The sequence below is a fragment of the Dermacentor albipictus genome, chromosome 10 (assembly GCF_038994185.2).
Source record: "Dermacentor albipictus isolate Rhodes 1998 colony chromosome 10, USDA_Dalb.pri_finalv2, whole genome shotgun sequence".
Lineage (NCBI taxonomy): Eukaryota > Metazoa > Arthropoda > Arachnida > Ixodida > Ixodidae > Dermacentor > Dermacentor albipictus.
This window is the reverse complement of record NC_091830.1, coordinates 69,544,090-69,566,635: the sequence shown is the minus strand read 5'-3', so window position 1 is coordinate 69,566,635 and position 22,546 is coordinate 69,544,090. Positions and strand designations below refer to the sequence as shown.

The 22,546-nt window shown below is 44.6% G+C and overlaps 1 protein-coding gene across 2 annotated transcripts in view; it reads right to left on the bottom strand.

Annotated features, from left to right (window-relative positions):
* Mical (Molecule interacting with CasL) overlaps positions 1-22,546 on the bottom strand; it is an 89,700-nt gene that overhangs the window by 50,369 nt on the left and 16,785 nt on the right. For both annotated transcript variants that reach the window (XM_065428789.2, XM_065428797.2), the window contains exons 2-9: positions 14,719-14,946; positions 12,864-13,025; positions 10,657-10,864; positions 8,768-8,884; positions 7,966-8,067; positions 4,372-4,508; positions 3,951-4,070; positions 159-416 (exon numbers count right to left, since the gene is read on the bottom strand). In XM_065428789.2, the coding sequence (XP_065284861.1) occupies positions 159-416; positions 3,951-4,070; positions 4,372-4,508; positions 7,966-8,067; positions 8,768-8,884; positions 10,657-10,864; positions 12,864-13,025; positions 14,719-14,856 (1,242 nt within the window). In that variant the 5' untranslated portion in view covers positions 14,857-14,946. The remainder of the gene's footprint in view (positions 1-158; positions 417-3,950; positions 4,071-4,371; positions 4,509-7,965; positions 8,068-8,767; positions 8,885-10,656; positions 10,865-12,863; positions 13,026-14,718; positions 14,947-22,546) is intronic.

Below are 22,546 nucleotides of genomic sequence, written 5' to 3'. Positions count from 1 at the left end.
GTCCAAGGATTTAAAAAGTTAAGGTCTTTATACTTTAACTGTCCAATTGAGTGCCTTGTCCTTTGGAACTATGATGACTGGCCCAAACCAGCCAGTAAGCAATTCACTCATAACAGCTACTGCTACTGCTGACTGTAGTTGAAATAGCAAGCACAAACCTCCAGAAGACTGTCGCCGACAAGCCCCTGAAGCAGCCAGTGGCCATGCCGTTCGAGAAGACGGCTGGCATTGTCTGCTGCGTACATAGAGGTGAAGTCAAACATTGCCACGTCCGGCTGACCGTAGTGGTTGACGGCAAATTCAAGACATGGCAGTGCGTAGCCCGTGGCAAAGTCGGCAGCGTCCCTCGCGTACTCTTTTAGGGCACTTCGGTCCACGTTGTCGGGTGACAGTAGTCGTGCAGTATCGCTGTAGTCCTGTCAAAGCGAGCAACATGGCATTGGAGCAACTTTGCGGAAACAGCGCTGGCAAAATTATAAGCAGATTGCAAGCAAGGCAACGAAGTGTTGTATATGCTAGTGAATTGTTGCTGCAGTGGTTAAAAAAAAGGATTGATGTAACACAACAGCACAATGACAGATTAAGAAAGACAGATGTGGATCCCACACAGCATTAGAGGGCTTTAGAACAGGAATCACGAGGACTGAAGCCCAGATGAGCTTTGCATGTAGAGTTGAAGATCATAATAATGTAGTTGAATCTAACATGAAAATACCTTTATTATGTTCAATGCAGTGAAACCTCGATATAATGAACATGGATATGTAATGAATTATTGGATACAACAACATAAACATAAACTTTACTGATATCGGTGTGCAGCAGATATACGCTTATAATGAATATTGGATATAATGAAGGTAATTTAGTGTCACATAATTTAGGTTCAGTTCCATCTGGTTGACTTAACGACAAAAACCTTCCCATTTTGGGCCTGTGAGTCCTGAGAATTGACAATTGAGCCACTTGGTTCCCCTTCTTCTCATTCATCACACAGCAAGGGTCTCGGCTTCGGCCGGTTTGATGCCTTCAGCCAGCATACAAAGGTTCCTAAAGTGAGGCCATTGGTGAAAAGGATCTTGCATGTTCACCACCATGGCCACGAGTGACACTGGCTAACACACTCTAGGTTAACTGTCGACCACATACATTAATGGCCAAAAATTTGAACGTGGCAGCAGCCGCCACCACAGCACAACTGGGAGCGCAACGCACGTGCAATGCGGAGGTTGTGGGTTTGGCTCTCACCAACGGGGCAAGTTGCTTTTTCGCCAACTTTCATTTCCTTCTAACTTATCATTTCCTACACTTCAATTAAGGAAACACAAATATCTTCTCCTATGCTTTTCTTGGCTCCATATGGTTGTGACTAACAAATTTGGGCTTCTCGGTTTCCCCTATTCTTGTTTATCATTATTTAATTATTTTAAGAACAGCAGTAATTTGTTGTTCAATATTCGTGATCTACAGAAAGCAAGAAAAAGTGATAGCTTACATCATCACTAGTTGCTTAAAGACATGACTATTGCTTTTAACGGACACTAAAGAGAAACATTAAATCAATTTAGATGGATAACGTACGCCTTAAAAGTTTTGTTAAAATTTCTTGATCGTTACTGGACAGCAGCACAGAAATCTCATGAAAATGATGACAGGCACCAGGCGTGTGTCTTCATTGTGCCTTTTTTAGTTCTTTTCAAATTTCCGTGCTGTTGATTTTTACTGATGTACAACCAACAAGCCGAACTTGAAACACTCTTCTATTTTTTGTTGACTTCGTGATAATAAGCTGAGTACCACAAAAGAAAGTGAACGTCAAAAGCTACATTTCTTGAACTCTCCACGAAAAAGTTTCAGCACTGGTACACAAGTGTGATGTCGCAGATTTCTAAGTATTTCTTTGCATTTGGGGCATTTCAGCTTGGTACAAGTTCTTGAAAGCTGCTAAGTTCAATGCTTGGCTCTTTTAGAATGCAGCAAAACGTCGTTGATAGGATCCCGCTATGTTCGAATTTTTCGGCGCCAATGTTCGCAACTGAGAACACATAAAGTGGCCCAATACAGTTATGCTTCTCTTTTACAAGCTCACACATTCTCGGAAAGCACAGACTTTCGGCACCAACGTTCACCACATTGCCAAACTGCAATTGTGTGATACATTTGCCAGCTGCTAGATCCCACGTAAACAAGTAAAGGTGCAAGGTGTGTGCAGCCGAGAAGAGTAGATGCCTGCCACAGCAGCTTCCCCACAATACTAGCCCATCTATATCACGTGAAAATGTGAGTGCACGCCCAATTTCCTGTTTGGGCACCAGCAAATCTCCTCCCGGCTCGTCGCAAGCCGGATTCCCAGCTATCGCTACCAACCCTACTGCAATAAGGATCTTTAACTACCTGTTTCACAGTGCACGGGACGTAGTGCTCCTTAGAAGCGTACTGCATGCTATTAATGGGCATCTCGGATTGCTCTGGCCCCACCAGCTTGACGTGGATTGGCATAGTGTGCCGCAACGAATTGCGCCAAGTGGGCACGTCATAACTTCCCGCCAAAATGCCCCACTTGAAAAAGCTTCTGACATAGGCCGAATTCAAGCAATGTGCGTATGGGTGCCAAAGTCGCGGGAACGACAGTGCGCGCCTTCGGGCTGCCTGGGTCCCACCAGCTAGGCATACATTGGCACATTGTGCTGCAAAAATTTTAACAATGTTTTGCACTACATAAATATCAACTACAGTTCACTCTGCCAATTTCTTTATTGACATCAGATTGCACGTTTTCTCGGTTAGCACATGCTTTTCTCGCTCTTTTTCTTTTTCAGAAAGTAAGAACGAAGTTCTACTGTACAATGTAGCCTTTCTTTTTTAATAAACAATTGGCCAGGCCACAGCAGATGCTATTAAAATTCCAAGACGTCATGACTGGCTGGTGCAGGAACTCCAAGGTGGTGTCACCTTCCGTCTCTCGTTTTTGCATCTTTTCTGGCTTACCAAGCGTCTTCTCGAGGTAAGTGTGGCTTTTTGGGTACTGTAGAAGGGTAATTCACTAGTAAAACTCGAATTAGTTTTTTTCTAGTGTCAACTTAATAAAAATCTTGCTGAGCTTGGAATGCGAGAGCTGTTGCTTCGATGGGTGCTACCTTGTTTGTCAACATAAAGCTTTCAGGCAAGTGTGGAACAGCCCAGTGTATTCAGAAAGTTGCATGCTTGGTGCAAACCACTCGCATACCATTTGTGGCTTGCGCCCGCGTGTCTTATAATCATCTATTGGATTTTTGCGAGAGCATGAGTGTGAAGCTATGTGCAGCATGAGTGTGCATGAGTTTGCACTTTTCTGTCTCTACAAGATTAAATGCACGTCGTTTCGACAAGTAAAATGCTGCTACATCATATACCTGTGCATTGCCTGCTGTCACATGACAGTCACAAATTCAACAAGTAACCTGTAGCACACAAATAAACATAGCTAATTGCATAGTGTCTCGTTTATTCAGCTATGTCGAGTGTAAAAAAGATCCAATTGTAATCAATCTTTTCTGTGCCACACTATTACCCAGATTTCTGACTGAAAATGGCGAAGTTATTTTTTAAAGATCCCACTTGCCAACGTGTTTTACCTCCTCAGAAAGAATAACTTGGCTTCAGTTTATGCTGTCCCATAGATTGTGCGCCGCCACCTACCAAGAGCATGACGAAGTACCGAGATAAAACTATGCTCGTGCACGGAGTCTCTAGAAAATGCTAAGTACTGCTCATGAGCCGAGCTAGCCCTCAGCCGCTTTGACGAGAAACAGATGGATTCACACCGAGCTTGTCCAAAAGACGGAAGGAATTAGGCCAACCAACTTGACAAAGTGCTCCCCACACTCTAGCTGCATATTACCAATAAGCAAAGGTGTATCTAGACAACAACAAAGGGTTTAGAAAAAGAAAAAAAAAAATGCCCTTCTTACGTTGATGATGACTCCTCGTTCCAGCAGGCTCTGCTTCTTGGCAGTCATCACAAAGTAGTGCGTGTCGTCCTTATAGTACACAATGTTCTCCAGGTCAATACCTGTGCTCTCTTTCATATCCTGAAAGAGACACAACATATCAAAGCACATTTAAAGCCTCTCGTAGCATAACATAGGGGTGGCTCCCGAAAGCATAAGTTTGACTGATACGGCTGTCTCCTTTTAGTACAGGTCCTACATAACAAAATAAATAATGCTCTGCTATGTAGTAAAGAGGGCACATAGCACTGGCTATCATGAGCATGAGGATCATGATCAACAGACAAGACAGCACATGTCTTGATTGTTCCTTTGTTTTATCTTCCTGTCCTGTTGCGTTGCCTAAATGAGCTGTGAAGAGAAAGAGTAATGCTGGGCTCACCTGAAAGAACCTCTGGTTGAAGATGAAGGCCACTCCCGAGATTTCCTGTACACGTGCTTCTTCCAGAGTGTGCCGGTTCATGAAGTTGGCGGTGATGGCGATGGCAAGCTTGCCCCGGAACTCTCTCCGGTTGAACCCTGTTACAAGCAAGACAGTGAATTAGGGCCCAGGTGGAAAAACTGTACCGGGAGATGACATGTTGAGAACACCAAAGCTTTACTTCAAGCTGGGGGGAGTTGGTAAAGTGCATTTAAGGAGGACAGCACAAATAAATACCCCAAACAGGCACATGAACACCCGTGTATGTCTGCGTATCTCCTCCTGTCTCTTGGGCTGTTTGCACATGGCCTTGTAAAAAATTCAAATCTTAATTTGATCAAGGTAACTAGTAATAGTCTTAATGTCTCAAATTTACAGACTTGTGTATGTAGACACAGGAGTCACTGTACCCCTATAGCATTTTTTAGATTGCAGCTCCTACGCGGCTGTTCCTGCGTTGAGCATTGGCGTCCCACAGCATAGCCGAGCGAACGAGCACAGCGAAGGAGCGAACGCGGAGTGCAGCAGGGGATGAAAGATAGCGATAGTGAAGACAGTGTGAGGAGGAAAGTGGAGGAGGAGGGTATGGCAAAATTGTGAGAAGAAAAGCGTACTGCCATGCCAGACGGGCTGTGTGGCGACGACCGCTGTGAGGTGGTGCCAGAGTGGCACTCCATCTGTTAACTGACGACGTCATCGATAAGGCATGCGGCGAGGGCGTCGACTGATACCATATATTGAAACAAAGTGCTGCATGAGCGGAAGTCTGTCTGCAGCGGCTGCTGTGAAATGCGCCCACACGTCACCCACATTGCTGCTTCTCATGATCTTCCGATTAGCAAGGCAGTCGCGCTCTATTTACAGTGTGCTGCACAAGGCAGATTGTCTGTCACAGCGTTCTCTTCCTAATACAAACCGTGTACCCGCATTATCGTAATAGAAAATATTGATTGATATGCACACCTCTTTCAAGTATAGAGCTGTGCTCAAATTTCATATTTGGGACTATCGTAATCGTTGGTGAATTTTAGAGTGCAGCTTCTAGGTGCCCATTCCTGTGGTGAGCATTAATATCCCTCATAACCGAGCAAATGAGCACAGCGAAGGATGAAAGAGTGAATGCAGAGCGCAGAGAGGGATGAAAGACGGCAATAGCGAAGAGAGCGCAAGGAGGAAAACGGAGAAGGAGGGTGTAGCGAATGCATGAGAAGAAAAGCATAATTCAGTGCAAGAAGGGCTCTGCGCGACGATAGCTACGACATGGCACCAGAGTAGCATGCATCGTCTGTTCACTGATGATGCCACCGATACCATATATGGAAACAAGGCACTGCATGAGAGAGGTGGCTGCTGTGAATCGTGCCCGTGCGTCACCCACGTGCTGCCTCTCATGATCACCCGATTATGGTAGATCCACACGGCGGACGAAATCCGTCTTTTCCGCGACGGACTGCGCATCATGTGACTACGCGTCACGGATTTGTGCCGTCCGCGCGTCATCCGCGACCCCCACGGACGGAAAATGCCGAGCTATTTTTCGCATCCGGATTTTGGGGGTCGAATGCTGCGGATTTAGCCTAGCATGCTCTACAGTCTGGCAACAAGCGCTACTTTGGTATATTTCTGAAACAGCTTCATCGCTGCTAACACCATTTGTGTTCAATTCGGACAAAACAACAGCCATTGCGGCCAACCGTCGTTTCCTTTCGATCTCCATTTTCATTCAAAGTGAAAAACACCTATGACAAAGTATTTGTTACACCAATGGCGCCATCTAGAGTGAGTAGAAACAAGCAATCATGTTAACTTGCGGCCACTGAGATCCGCCCGGGCCGCCGCAATATCTTCGAGGCCATGTTCAGCCAATACAGCCACTCTAAGCCTACACGCCAAGAATCTGAGTATCGCTTTCGGAAACGGTGCCCACTCATCATGAATATATTGCTGTTGAAGCTTCTGGACACAAATTTAAACTAAATACAATCCTCAGTTTGAAAGTTACGGGCCTCACAGTGGACGACGACGACTTTACAGGTTCGAGGCGGACAGCAGTCGCTTCGGGCGTAGCCGCCATCTTTATTTTTCCGGCGCGGTCGCCTACTCAGTCCGTCCGTCGTCTGGATGCGCTTCGCAGTTGGACGGGCGGCAGTATAAGCGTCCGCGGCACAGATTTGCGCGGAGCCGTCCGTCGTGTGGATACACCATTAGCGAGGCAAGTTGCGTCACACTTCGCTCAGACTGCAACATGCTGCACGAGACGGATTGCCCGCCAATATATCGCGAAATGAAAACATAAATAGAGCTGCGCTCAAACTTTGCATTAGGGAGTATCGTAATGGTTGGTGAGATCTTTTTGTTGTATAATTCAAAACTGGGCAAGTTTCTTAAATTTTGAGCCAGCTGCTACAGTGCTGCGATGAACAAGATGATTCTAAGTTTCAAACAGTTTACTAAACTCAATCTTACAGTTCAGTCCTGCTATAGTGAATTTCAAAGGACATGCAAATAATTTTTTACAGTAGAACTAAAAAAAAAGAAATAGAAGAAAAGAGAGGATAACAGCAGAATAAGGTGGGAAGCCACATACAAAATAACGTTTTTTTTAGATTGAAATAACTTTCTTACTATTATAAGCATGTCTTATCTAACTTACTCAACAATTTAAAGGGCAAAAAATCGTTCATTTGATTTTTTGGCAGATAATTTTTGTCGTGAAAAGTGGTAAAAAAAAATTGAATTATGGGGTTTTACGTGCCAAAACCACTTTCTGATTATGAGGCACGCCATAGTGGAGGACTCTGGAAATTTTGACCACCTGGGGTTCTTTAACGTGAACCTAAATCTAAGTACACGGGTGTTTTCGCATTTCGCCCCCATCGAAATGCCGCCGCCGTGGCCGGGATTCAATCCCGCGACCTTGTGCTCAGCAGCCTAACACCATAGCCACTGAGCAACCACGGCGGGTGTGAAAAGTGGTAGTTGCACCAGCAACGATAAGTAATTAATGAATTGATGAATTGAGTACAGCTTTGTCATTTATGTAGCTAAGTGCAGGACCTAAGCAATGACCTAGGATAAATGCAATGTAATAGACATTAAGGAAGTAATATTTGAAAAACTAAGCAATGCAAAAAATATAACCCATTTGGACCAAACTTGTTTGCAAGATGAGTTGTAAATTTAAACATACTGCATCAATTTCCTTTTGTCCTAGTTCATTGCACGCATCTCTATGTCAGGAGTAAGTGTGCGAAATTTCATTTCCAAATAGTCATTCAGAGAAGAAGTGATAAAAGTTTCAGTAACATCAAGCGGAGCAAAATCTTGTTTTGAGAAAAATGTAAACAAATGTTTCAAACCACGTGAAAGATGTCAAAAAACAACACATAGAGGCCATAGAGGCCTTGTGGCCGTTTTTAGAGATTTCAGCCCAAAATTGGTCAACTTTATCGAAAATTCAGGAGAGTTGCCAGGCATGCATTTTAACACCTTATCTGGCATTTAACACCTTATCTGGCATGAATTTCGGTCAGAAGTGTTGACGGTATCACTTGCCCTTGAGCGTGTTTCGTTTTCCATCAGCCCCGATCAGCACGTCGAACTCGTACTGTGACGCCGGATGATCGGCAGGCATTACTTGAGCCCGCCACCCAATTTCTGAAAGGGAACACAGGGCACACTATAAAATTGCACGACAGTCAGCTATCAGCAGGACAAAGTTCAAACAATGCAAAGGTTCATCAAAAGAGTTCTGTTCATGGAAAGAAACACTGACATTTCTCTGAAAGCAGAATGTAGTTACCAAGAACCCATACAAGTTTTTAGCACATCATGTTACATGTACAGTCAACAGCAAAAGTTTACGGGATGCGGTTTCCCCTTCAAATGTGAATTCCTGCACTGTGGAGGCATGACACTTCTCATTTAATGAATCACTGTATAGGTGGTGAAGGCTATTACATGCTCGAACATTTGATTCGAGGCTGTGTGACCACGCTTCGTGAGAATTCAGCTTCTTGGCAGATCCTGCATCCCGTAAACTTTTGCGGTCGACTGTACATTCGAACACCATTACAATGAACTTGTCTAAATTTAAAATGTTTTTGCTATACCTAATGTTCAATACAAACAACACACGGATATCAATGAAAGCAAATCCAATGATCAGGCCTGCGTGAAATAAACACAAGTGATATGCAATATACCGGCACCACAAATGTTCAGCTCTACAATGCAGCGTTTGTTTCATTTGTCTACCCACGCACGCCAATGTACCTACAGTACAAAAAACAAATGTTCATAGATTAGCAAAAAAAATTCAATGAACTTTCCTAATGAATGAGCAAGCTGAACTCACTTTCCATACTTTGGTCTTCGGGTGGCTCGAGGAGTTCCCTGAAGGTCACATTCTCGTGAACTTCCACCCCCAGGAGAAGGGCAATCTTGAGGAGAATCAGCTGCAACTGCCTGATGCCTGCACACAATGAATGATTCATCAATCTAGGTACTAATTACAAACTTGCCTCACATCAGGACGTGCCAATTCAGAGCAAAGCTGGCTCAACATAATGGCCCACTCACGCAGTAAAATCAGCACAAGAGCGCTGCTCATAACTGATTGGAACTGAGGCAATTGCTGCTTTGAGGGCATTTTGCATCTAAAAAAAAAAAAAAGTGTGTTTTGTTTTACTTTAGTGAATAGGCAAGCAGCATGAAAAAGGATGGAAAAAAAAAAGTATGGACACCTGGCCTCCGACTGCCAACTGTTTAGATAAGTCCCCATCAACGAGGCAAATATTAACTTCACAGCTGTGGCAAACATGCTAGGGATGAAATTCACCGAGAAGCATTGTTCGCGACAGAAGAATCACTTTCTCTTATCACTGAGCAGCTAGGCCAATAAAAATTTTGCAAAAGAAAAAAAGAAGAGAAAGAAAACTAACATTCTGGACGTGGTTTTGTACTTCAGTACAAGACCATTCAGTACTTTTTCGCACTGTTTAATAACTTATTAGAGCAATAAATTAACTAGCTTGGGCTAGGGTGTTCATCAAGCATCTTTAGTAATTGCTGTTTATGGACATGACTGGGAAGTATGCTAGACTAAGAAAAAAAATGCATTAGTGCAATAAAAGTACAAAACAGCAGCAATTTTAGGTCACTCATCAGCATAAAAATTGGCACTTTTGCAATAGCTTAGAAACGTGACTGATCGGATAGCAATGGTTAGACAAAGACTCAAACAAGAAGACATGAGCATCAGCATTCTTGTATTCATATACCCCATTTATTTGAATCTAGGCCGATTGTTTTCTTTTTTTTTTTCAAGTAATCACATACCAAACTCTAGGGTCGGCTTAGACTGGATGATATTAAAAAATGCGCCAGTATTTAATTGAAATTGATAAATATGGTGTATAGCTATGGTCAACTAGAAAAGTCAGTATTAAAGCGGCTACTAGGTGTGTCAGTAGCGAACTGAAGTACGTGAGCGACGTCGACATTTTGACCTGTGTCGTATCGGCGTGCAGCGTGGCATTATCGCAATGGCACCAAACAGGGGTTGCCACTATTATGCCACTTTCAAATATATTGGCTAGCATAACAAAAAGTTTTGCTAGCCATAGAGGCATCGTCAAATGTTCAAACCGGGCGGGACTTTGGCATTGAAAAGGGGAAAAAGTCGCAGTTTCGCCCAAAAGGCGAAGCATCAATTGTGATAGCAAAATAGTGGGCAGCTGGCTATACGAAGTAAGCATAGTAGTTTTGTTGGCCATATAGACTTGAAAACATAAACTTACTAACTTACTAACTAAATTAACAAGCATGGTGTCACATACACACAAACAAACAAACATGAACACATCTCATTCGATGACTGCGCAAACTCGGTGTCAAAATGCCGGAGTGAGGAGGCCCAAGCGGTCGCTTGCGGCTGCCCGGGCTGCTCAGAATAGAACGCCCCTGCTACTTATTCCACCCTCAGATCCTTGTGCAAGATGGAAGACGTTGTACTTCCCTCGCTTGTGTGCTCAAGATCGAGTTCAGCATGTTCACATTCAATAAATGCTTTTTAATTTTGGGAACAATGTGCTCCCAATTGTTCAGCTTACATTCAAGGTAAGTATTATTTTTTCTTCTGGCTTCGGACTTTCAGGAGTTGGCTTAGAATCGGGGCCGGCCTAGATTTGAGTAAATACGGTAACACTCGTGTTCTGTGCAAGTGGAGGGTCCTTTATCACTCACTGATGTGGTCTATGGACCCGGCGCAGAACTTTCCAAAGAACTTCTTGGCCCCGAGACTGCGAAGGTCATGGATGACGAAGGGCCACAAGTGGAGGACGTTGTTGCGCGAGTAACGGTCCCGCTTCTCCAGCACGACCACCTTGGCACCCAAGAGCTGTGCCTCGATGGCTGTGCGGAGGCCACACGGACCGCCTCCAATGATGAGGACCTGGACGGGAGGAAAATGGTGAGAACTCTTCGCTCAATAAAACACTAAGCCAGAGCTCTAGTGCTGTCGATTGCATGAAAAGAGGACCCAGTAAACCCAAGTGACACAACTGCAGTAAGATACCAGTCAGCATATATATAAAGAGAGAGAGAGTAAACGAAAGACAGGAACGTTAACCAGAGGATACCTGCAGTTGGCTACTTTGTAATGGGGAAGGGGGAAAGCGGTCCAGAAGATAAGAAAGAAGGAAGAAGAAAAAAACAAAACAACACAGAACTGTCTCTGTGTGCACTGTGACATAGTCTGCAACGACGTTGTATAGTCATATACACACTGTCAACGTCACCCAAATACTTTCTACGTCACACAGTGCACAGTCAAAACTTGTCACACAGTCCGTTATCTCCTAAATAATGCAGCAGTACTTCCATAGCAGCCCACGCTGATATTTGTGCAGGCCAGTTGTCCAGTTGGTCTAGCGTGGCTCAGAGGGTTACTCTTTGCAGGTTGAAACAAGAGCGCTCACGAAGAAGGTGCACGATCATTTCGCTGCCATCGAAGAAATCACAATGTGGGCTATGGGCTATTCCAATCAGGGGAGCCCGCATTTGGAAGTGCTACTCCAAGCCACAGACTGGCTAGAAGGGTGCATTCACGTTGTGGAAGGTCGGATGGAATATGGAGCAGTAAATAAGGGTCCAGGGTATGAAGGTGTGCGCTTGTAAAGTCAGACGAATTCTAGTGATCTAGCGTTAGGTTACACACAAGCACAGAAACTTTTTTTTTTTGCTTTGTTTGCTCTCAAAAAAGGAATGGCAATGCAGTTGACGCCATTAAGAATGGATTGGGAGCTGCGTCCACATTATCATTTTCATGTATGCTACAGTGACTAGGCAACCACTGAAATATTATATTGCATCCTTCATCAACTACTCAATGGTGGACTTGTCTTATCTCTGCAACGAACTGCTCATGTGATCCATGACGCAGTACTGAGAGTAAACTCTGGAGGGCTGCCTTGAAATCACAGAAGATTGACATGGATAAAGTAAAAAACGTAAAATTAAGGGGCTTTAAGGAGTTCTGGTATAACATTTTCGACTTCTAATTTTTTGTATCGAATGTACCGTAGATACTCATGTTAGAGCTGCACTCTTTTTTCTAGAATCTTAGCTGGGTGCAGCCTTAACACAGAACAGGCTGATGACGGTCTGCTAAAGGTTCGTACTGTTTCTGCAACTGTAGCAGAAGGTAAGAGGGCAAATGACATGTCATAAACATTTTTATTATTTTACTTTACCGACCCAAACTGGGCTCTTTTCTCTAGAGGCGAAATGCCACCAACCTGACTGGAAACACTGCCAACGCAGTCGAGACGGCACGCCACACAAAGAAATAATGGCGCAGCAGCGCCGACCTGTACGGCGCCAATGCAGAAGTGGCTAGAACCATCTAGTGCCAATGGAACTAATTTCGCCTTCTGGCAGGACGTCTTGAATTCTTTTCTCAAAATTTTGCTTCCCAATGCGGGGCCGCGGCCATATGTACGGTAGGTCCAAGCATCCTAAACACTATGAAAGATACTAGTAAGCATCTGGGCACTTTGAGCAATTCATTTCAACCCTTTCTCTACTGCCCACACGTATAGTTTTTATGAATGAAAGTACCTTAGTGTGAACAGATGATGACTACATCTGTCAATTTGCTTATAGTTGCAATTTAGTACACTAGATGGCCTGTGTGTAGCTTTTCTTTTTATATTTTGGTGCCTGTATGTTTGCGCTGAAAACCATGGCTCGCCTGCAAGCCACATTTCTGGGAAAGCTGGTGCAACGTTTGTCATTTTCCAGGGTATGGTTTGCAAACAAGGTCGTTTTCTGCTTCAATGCTGGCCAACATTGGCCCAACATTCAGTAACATAGGGCCAACATTGATCACTCTTGCATTGCTGCTGGGAAGGAAGCACTAGAGAGACAGGGACACAAAAGTCCTCACGTACCCGCATGCCCGCACAGGCTTTTCCTCGGTTGTAACATTTGTGGGCCGCACGCTTGTCCAACTTGGTCCAGAGCGAGGCGGCTCGCCACGAGCGTAGCTTCACCTTGAGCCGCGGGTAGAACACCGGCAGCGGCGACGGGCTCAGCTGAAGCACGTCGCACATCTTCGGGGACGGAGACGTCGACATGTGAATGGTGGATGATCAGGTTAATTCATTCACGGCAATAAGCATGTCAAAGAAACAAATTTCTTTTTTTCGGCAGGTTTTCATAGTGCAGAGAATATAACACCTGTATAACCATACAGATACAGCTTGTGCCACAAAAGCTATAAGAACATGCTACGTTGAATGGAAATCTGAAAGATTGAGAGTTCAAAGCACTTCCGTCCATCTAACTGCAGCAGAGCGCTACAAAGAAAGCCATTTTGGTATCGTCGATAGACAGACCAACCAGTTGATGAAAAACTTATCTTTGTTCAGAAATGGGACCTCGGACCCCTTGCTTTAGAAAACAGCCACTCCACCATTTAAGCTAACCAGGAGGCTAGCACATGGTAACACGATGCCAAATCAATTGACAACTCAGTGCAGGGAGCGTAAAATGGGCAATGAACGAATTGAGTGAGTCCAGCAAATCTGCAGAGTGGCAAGTGACTGGAAGTGGTGAAACAACAAAGACACAGTCTTAAGACAACTCCACAATCCTAAATTCATTTACAGTGCAAAGCTGTGCACATAAAACAATGACTGGATGACAACAATAATGACAGTGGCATGACAATGAAAATGATGATGGCACTGCAAGCCATGCTGTGAATGACTGCGCATCACTTACTCAAAAGCCCGTGCCTTTTCTCAGTAATTATGACGAACGCCAATCGTTCCAGGATCTCAAAACTTTGTTCATGAATGATGATGATGAATTTGCTGTTTTATGGTGCAAGGGCCAATTATGACCTAAGAGCGCCAGGTCAGTGTTAATGAGCTTGCAGTGGATAGATTAATTCCAAGAGGTAGATGTGACGTGGCTGTAAAGGGGCCTAAAAGATGTTTCTGTAAAGTGTGTAAAACTTATATGTAATAAAACTGTGGCAATTGCTAATGAGGTGTACTATGGAAATGAAATATACATTGTGAAAGAATGATGATACATGCCTAAAAATTTTACTAATTTCATGTTCAGTTCATAGATTCTCTATGTGAGAAATCTTATCTTCGGATATCATTTAGCTTGCCCATAAGAACAACTTGAAATACACATTCCAAGCTTTATAACACAGCATTGTGCTACAAATTTCTTTTTTGCAATTTCAACAGCGCTAATTACTCTGCTAAGTTTAAATTTTCCGTATGTCATTTTAGTTCCTCTCTCCAATTCAAACTGTGCAAGTACTAAGTGTGGTACGTATACCAATGGAACATTCAACTGGTTGCTTTCGAGAGCTTTAAAGTGCTCCTGTAGTGCAGTTCACATTCAGGTAGTCAAAATGTAGTACTCTTAACACACTGCCACGTTTGTTCAGAGCACTAAGAGTCCCTCTCCTTTTCAAGCAGGGGGTGCAACCAAGATCTAACAAAATTCCGATCACGTGACTTCTACAAATGTTCTGGTAGCAGCTGAACATTCATCTCGGGCATGTTTCTTTCTGGTCCCAATGTCGAGAGGCCTCCGCAGTGCTGCAAACTGAGTTGTGGCGCGGTAGGAACCAGTCAAACATAGCATAAGTCCGGCTGGTGTGTCATCCGCTACAGATTTGTCTTGGTTTCCGAGGACGTATCTGCTTTGCGCAGTAACAGTGATAAGTGATGTGGAAGCGAGATGAAGCAAAGCAGAGAGGGCTGCCGAGGCACTCACCTGCCGGTAGGTGGACAGGGCCGCCTTGAAGGTGCCGGCGGACACGAACTGGTCGAAGATGTCCGAGGCCAAAGCACTTTCGGGGCTCATGGCCTGGGGCAGCCCCGTGGGGGTGCCCCTTGCGCCCCGCATGGCCATGGCTACCTCCTCCTCCCCCTCCTCCTCCTCCTATCAGCCAACGAACGTCAATGTCTTCTCCTCCGCATGGCCGCTTTGACACCCACCAGCCTGCGAAAGGGCGGCGCTCTGTGTCAGGAAGCCAGTTTAGCTGAAAGCCCAAAACACAGCCGCACCCTCTCTACTTCATCACCACCATATATAGCTTGAAGCCAAAGGTAGGGCAGCACCCCTTCTACATAACCATCATCATTCTATCTTACATCCACTACAAGATGGAGACCTCTCCCAGTGATCTACAATGACCACTGTCATTCTATCAGCCAATTTCACACAATGCCTGCAAATCTCCTAACCTCATCAAACCAGTTAATCATCTGCCATCCTAGCTTGTGCTTCTCTTCCCTTGACACTCATTCCGTTCTTAACAGACTACTGGTTATCTACTCTATGCATTGCACGATCTGCCAAACTCCTCATCAGATATTGTAGTTCTGTAAACCTTTGTCTGTTAATGCATCTGAAATGGAAAAATGCAATAAATGATTTCACAGATTTCATGAAACTTAATATGTATACAGCAAACTCTCAGTTGTAAGAACGTCGGTTTATCGAATATTTCAGAATAACGAACTTTTTAAAAATCCCCGGCAGTTACTTATAGATTCTATGCAAAAATGTTTCACTTAGACGAATTTTGGAATGGTCGATATTTCAGTTTAACGAATTCACTCAGAGGGCCAGGGCTTGCACTGCACTGCACTGCAGGCGCAACCGATGCCCGCGCTTGTCAAACTGCCACTCCAGCGGCAATGTAACGTCGCTGGTGCTACAGCGCCCCTGGGACAAAGCGGCGGCGCGGAAAATGAATGGCAACGAGGCATGGCCTCCGAGATCGCCCGCACAAAACAAGCAAGCATGTAATCTCGGAGGCCAAGAACAAAGTAAAATCGCTGGCGCTTACAACGCCGCCAGAGCAAAGCGCCGACCTGTCAGACCACAAACCACGTGGTGTGTGTTTTTTTCCGACCGGCTAGTCGTGGCATGGTCGTCGTCTCTTTCTTTCCAGTCTCGTCGGTTCCGCGTGTGCACACAAACGACCCACGTGGAGTGTTATTCGTTGATATGTACAAATTCCATTTCACACATTTCTAACACTATGGATGCCATGTCTTTTGCTCCATGAATTGCACTTCAAACTTTTGACTCAGTATGCCATGTCTTATGTTGGTCTAGTGAATATTCAGTCTAGTGAACTTTCAGTTAAGCGAACTATTTCCTTCAGTCCCTTGAAGTTCACTCAAGTGAGAGTTCACTGTATATAAAGGTTTTGCAAAAGTGCTACTTACAAATGTAAGTGGTACATATTTCCGCGTGGTGGATGATACATTGATTCTGTCTGCTTTTGATTAAAGGGCCCCTGAAACGGTTCGGACAAATTTTGTAGGCGCATAGGGTACAGCTTAAGTAGAACATTCGCACCACAATTTAAGTGAAGCGTTACGTATTAATGGAGTTACAAGCGATTAGAAGTTACCCTCCTCCCTAGCCATGCCTTTCCTCCTCAACTCGCTCGCCGAGCGAGCGGCGCTAAGCTCCGCCTTCACTGGTCCTGCGTCACGATGCGACGTCACATCGTCCACTTCCAGTTGTTGGAGCACGCCTCCTCCCACGCGAGACCTCTCCAGTGGCCGCTTGGCCGTCGACCGAGAGCCATCGAAGCAGCGTGCGTTGCGAGCATTCTGTCGTAGCGCCGAAGGTGGCCGGTATTCCGGTAACCACAGGCAAGCTGGTCATTTTGGCAAATGACTGGAGGCATAAACTCAAGCTGATGAAGGAACTTCAGAGTAGACGTACGTGAGCAGCCTGATCGGTCTGCACTGTCCAGACACTTGTTGGCGCAGCGCTTAACCAGTCAAACGAAGCGCTAATATTGCTCTAACCAAGTGTAAAACATTTTAAACATTTATAAGAACAACGTGTTGATGATTACACTCCTGCGAAAAATACACACCAGCAGCAAAAAAGAATACGCTTCGTTGCTGCTACTGTGTATGGTTGAGCTCTGTGCCACCAGGTGGCTGCACCGTGCAGACCATTCTCATTTACCTTTCTGCTCATCTCATGGCTCATCCCGGCGCAGTCAAGCGGCCAGACCCTGTCCCCTTGCGCTTGTGTTTGCCCTAATACCGGACTTGCGAAACGCTATTGCGTTAGTAATCTTCCGCTGTAAAGTGGCGGCCACAAACGCACAAATCCTGGCGCCTATCGGATAGCCGCTGTTCGATGCGCAGCAGCCAGTTCGCTCGTATGCTGCCTTGCAGAGAGACACGATTTCGCAACTTCACATCTTTCCAGTCGCTACGTCTGCAGCCCACAACGCAACAAGGGTGATTCATCGTGCTCACGAAAAGACTGATCGACACTGACGGCGGGGCTCTCGTCAAAGACTGCGCACGTTGTAACACAAGCAGACGACACTTGCTGTGTGCCGGAAGTGCTCAAGTGTACTAAAAAACTATTCTTGTGTATTCTCTTTAAGTTATTTTCTTTTTACAAAAACAAAGTAACTAACATTCCAACTGTTACGAGCATCATTTGTTCACCATAAAGTTGAAAAAATTATCGACCACGCGCCCTGGTCAGCCAATCAGATAGCTCGCCCATGTGACGTCATATGGGTTATTTGCATCATATGGGTAGGGGCGGCTTAAAATTCCGCCGAGCAGTGCGCTGCGATCGACAGTGATGTGCATTTTTAAAACCTTATAATAAATTACACGCTTTACGCAGAGCACTTAGATGTGTCAATTAATGATCAGAAGGACCTACTCTAACGACTCAGTACGTTTGTAGAAAATCGCCAAAATCGTTTCAGGGTCCCTTTAAGTCTCAATTGGGGCAGCTTAAAGAATTGCGATATTGTGTGTGTCTATTTCTCAGTTGTCGAGTTGTTAGCTTAATGCTTTGGCCCTTTACCTTATGATTTTCAACAAGTTGTATTTAAAAAAAATGGATAGCCAAAATCAAAGACCTGCTCCAAATAAAATAGTTGGTATATTTTAACTGTTTCTTTAAAATGCATCAAACTTCATTATATTGGGTGCAAAAATCACTCATCAATTTCCATACGTTTAGATAGGAACCCCTGAGGCAAAGCGTCTCTTTTAATCTCAAGTACAATTGTACCTAGACACCTTTTTAATCTTTTAATCCATACCCCAATGTTGCTGTCTTTTAATCTTAGCTTCTCTACTTAGCAAGTACAAAAACAGTGCAACCATGAAGACATCAATTCTCCTGTTTGTCAAGAGGTAGAGGTGCATCAATGAAGCACAAAAACAGATTGCTTCGTGAAGTTTAACATCACGACATGTCATAGGCGTTTTGAAAGATGTTATCACTTTTCTCTGCATTAGAACAACTGCTGTGTTTGAACTATGGTTTGCGTTAGTGAACTCAAACTGTATTTCACCTACTTACACTTGCACCTACTTCCCTGTAATTTGGCATTTGCATTCAATTTTTTTGCCCACTCCTACAATAACACTGACATGGCTGCAGCATGTAAAACAAGTAAATGCCATAAACCAAAACCCTATACCTCCAATATTTTTCCCAGAAGATATGTAACTAATCTTCCATGTTATTTATTCAGACATGTTATTTCAGGCCATACACAGGTCGGAAAAGTATACATCACGTGAGTGTACATGTTATACTGCACTAAAATATCTTTTAAAAATTGTTTAAAAAAACGTTCTTCTTTAAAGCAAATACAGGCTTCAAAACAATACACAATAAAAAGTAGGTAAGAAAGAAAGTGCCAAATAATACCAGACCAATGACAATACTATATAGTAACCTGGCACTTAGTGATGCAACTGTATGATTTAAGATAGCCAAGCGCTATCAAATAATTCATCCTTCAAAAATCAGTAATTAATTACTTTTTTGCTACACTTCTAGTATGCCACACCACAAATGTATTTTTTCCTTTCGACAATGAGCTTCATTTTTGTAATGCTTTTTGGTTAGCGATGAACTAATTTTTAACATCAGTTACAGTCACCAGATAATGCCATGTAAAAGCACAAAAAGTCTTCCCCCATTTCATAACAAAGAAAAAAACAACAGAGAAAACACCAGAAACGAGCGTCACAGGAACATGCCCACCCCACTGCCTTAGCCTCCAGCTTATCTCTTGCACACTTGTACATTGCACGCATAGCAACCCATCTGTACGACGGCGAATAAAAATAACAGGCAGCGCGAGGACACCTGGCACTGGAGGTTGTTGACAGTAGCGGGGCAACACTTGTCAGAGCCAATGTCGCCACAAAAGATGTATTCCATCGACCGTTTCAAACAACACGGGGAGTTCACACTAATGTGCTGGACCAGCAGCCTGTGGAATCATTACACCTCCGTGCAAAAAAAGATAAAGAAAAGAGACATTTGAAGCGACATCCGAGTATTCTGCAGGATGTTCTATACAACAGCACCTGCTGTGGCTGACAGCGAACGGAACTACTGATCACGTGCCTCCAGCACAGATGTTCAGGGCAACTTCCCCGCATTTTCAATCAAGAACCAAAGCAAATAAACTGGACTCCTTATTTGTGCAGTGCTACGATACTTCACATAGGCTGATGTCTCTATGTACCTTGCCCAACTAGCCCAAACGTTTTCATACTATGGGATATGATTGCACATATGTGTATACATATAAATTATGTGAAGCCAACTTTCAGCAACCACTGCAAAGTCAGCAAGTTGCATCAAATACAGGCCGAAGTGCAAAACAACAACCCTGGAAGCTGGTTTAGAAGTGAAATCAACTAACAGTAAGCACATATTATTAACTGCTATGTACATGCTAGCAACAGTCCTACCCTCCTAGTGACATCTTCTTCCTGAAAGGAGGTGCTTGGGTGAAGTGATTGCTGGCATACCTTGCAAGGCTATATCTGCTTGCAGCCAACCACATCCTCTTCCTTTTTGAAGCACTACGGTATAACATAGGAGGATAATTATGAATTCAAACCGAGTGCGTATCAGATGACGTCACATTTTTGATGACTCTTGAATGCATATGGCTCAATAGCCTACTGCAGAGCATATAGCCCGAAGAATGTACTACGCACTAACTTCCCTGCTATTTCCGAGATATGAACAGCCCAATGCGCATAATAATAGATCCACAATCTTCTGTCTCAGACCAAACATTAAAAGTCAGCAGAATGAGCATAGAGGTAATGATGCAAATTTGCTTAGGCTATGCAAATCCCTATCCTGGCTGAAAAAACAAACAAGTGGGATGAAAGAGCAGCAAGCATTACACTATGCAAAACCTGCTTGTTAGCAGGTCAGCTCTACATAAAAAGCAACTTTGTATGCAGTGCATTATGCAAACGGCAAGAACACAAGGCTGGTTAGCTTCCACTTCTGGAACAGCATCTGTTCGTTATGCTTCTGTACGCTGGGTCCCTTTGCTTTGGTAGAATATATTGTCTGGTTGCCCTTCAGATGGTAACTCAGAGAAAAACTGAAGTTTGTGCAAAACTCCTGCTCATTGACTCGGTACACAACCCAAATCAAGTGACAGCTTAATGCGAGACCAGATGGTTTGGGTTAAAATGTGAGTGCCGCTCATCAGGCTTTCACAGCCCAACATCTAGGGACCACCAGGAATAGTAGATTTTGAGTACTGTGGATCGCTTCTGTTAGCCTTGTAATGCTCCAAACACAGTTCCACATTGAGGGAACATTTCAACAACTTGTTCACCTTAACTTCTGGTCAAGTAGAGCACATTTGAACAGAAAAAAAGAATTAAAATGTTGTAAAATATCATTGTTTCCTTCAAAACTGAATGAATTGCGTAATTACATACAGTAGAAACTTGGTAAATGGAAACCGCTTAAACAGAACAGCAGTCTTATGGCTGCTAGGTATTGCATTACATTAATAATAATGAAGAGAACTTGTTAAATGGAACCACAACTTTCTCCTAGTCTAGGTAAACAGAACTAAAATATTTCTGAAAATGAAATTTAGTGGCGCCCATCACTGTTCGTGTCTTTCTTGCCTTTTCCTTTGCAGTTTTTCTCATCAGTTTTCCACATTATTGCCAAGGCTGCTTTTATTGGTGCTATCATTAGTATGATGTTTTACTATGGTCTTGGCTAGCTGTGGCTTCATTGTGTTGGCAATCTCAGTGAGCTGCGAGTTTGCTTAGTGTTTGCTAACACAGAAACGGAGACACAGTGTGCTCACGTTAGAGATGACGATGTAAGTTATTGATGACTTCAAGAGTGGTGGCTTGACTAAAACAACAATTTTCTTTAACTACAATGACTTATTTGTTTATGTAATTACGTTTTGTGCTGCTAGCTGTAGTCAGCGGCCACATGCAAGCAGAAAGATACGAATCAGCTTTGTAATCACATCTACTACACCTATTGTCTGCCATTGGCAATAAGGTGTCTGCCCCTTCCGAAAGAGCATCTTATGGAAGACTGAGCCCTCAAGCTCAATCTCTCACATAAACGGAACTCACGGTAAACGGAATTAGTTTGCCGAACCATCCACAACTGAAAACCCCACTCCAGCATGCCAAACACAAACACTACCGCATGCGGAATTTCGATCAGAATTCGATCAGCACTTCGATCAGAATGTGGAGTTATCAAACTCGGCCAAGCGCACACGACACGTTGGTAATCTCTCGGTTACCACGAGCTTCCGATGATGCGAACACGTTCTAACGGTCCCTTCGAGTTCGTATTAAGCGGGAGTGCGCTGCACACGCACCCGCGCGCCCGCTCCTAGCCGGGGGAAGGCGGCAGCGTTTTACACATCGCTCGCGAGAGCCGCGGCAAACGCAAGACGAGGTCACGGCCGCGTGCCCACGGGAGCGCGGAGAAGTGCACATACGCGATCGCCCCGTCTCCCTCGGACACGAGAGAGAGAGAGAGAGAGAGAGAGAGAGAGGTAAAGAAAATGCCCCAGACTACGCGCTGCCACGCCTCGGAAGCCGTACTTCTCCCCCGCTGGGTTCGCACAGAGAGAGAGAGAGAGAGAGAGAGTTCGATGCGAGCCGGGCGGCTGGCGATCGTATCGCCGTCGATTGGAGGGCCGGACGGCGATGGCCAAACAAGCGCGCCGCTCACACGCCGCTGGGGGCTCGCGTGCCACAAATCAGCGTGCCACGCCGCCTCCGCAAAACGAAAGTGACAGGGCTGCGCGCGCCGCTCGCCTCGGCACTGCGCAGACCGCAGCGTCCGGGGAGAAAGAAAAAAAAAAACGCCTGCAAACTTAATTGGAAGTGCCCGCAGGACTTCATTTCCTCGCGGGCGACGAATATTGCCGTCGACCGTGGGGCCCCAAAAGTTATCGCAGCGCCTGCCGACAGCTGTCGCGCGGCGACAGAGCGGTTGGGAATCGGCTCGCAGTCCTTGAGCTTGCGCGAGCCGGACTTTCACAAATCGCACGAGGCGAACGACTGCTTGCACGGTGTCGTCCGTCTCGTACAAAGTCGCTGGGCGGCGCATGCCCGCACCTGACACGGGAACGTCTTGTCTACGCGTTACGGTTAAAACTCGGTTTAACGAAGTCGGTGGTACGTACCGATAGTTAGTTCGTTAAGTCGAGAACTTCGTTAAGTCGTCACTTGCGCAGAAACCCGAAAAGTCCACATTTTCCCTATGT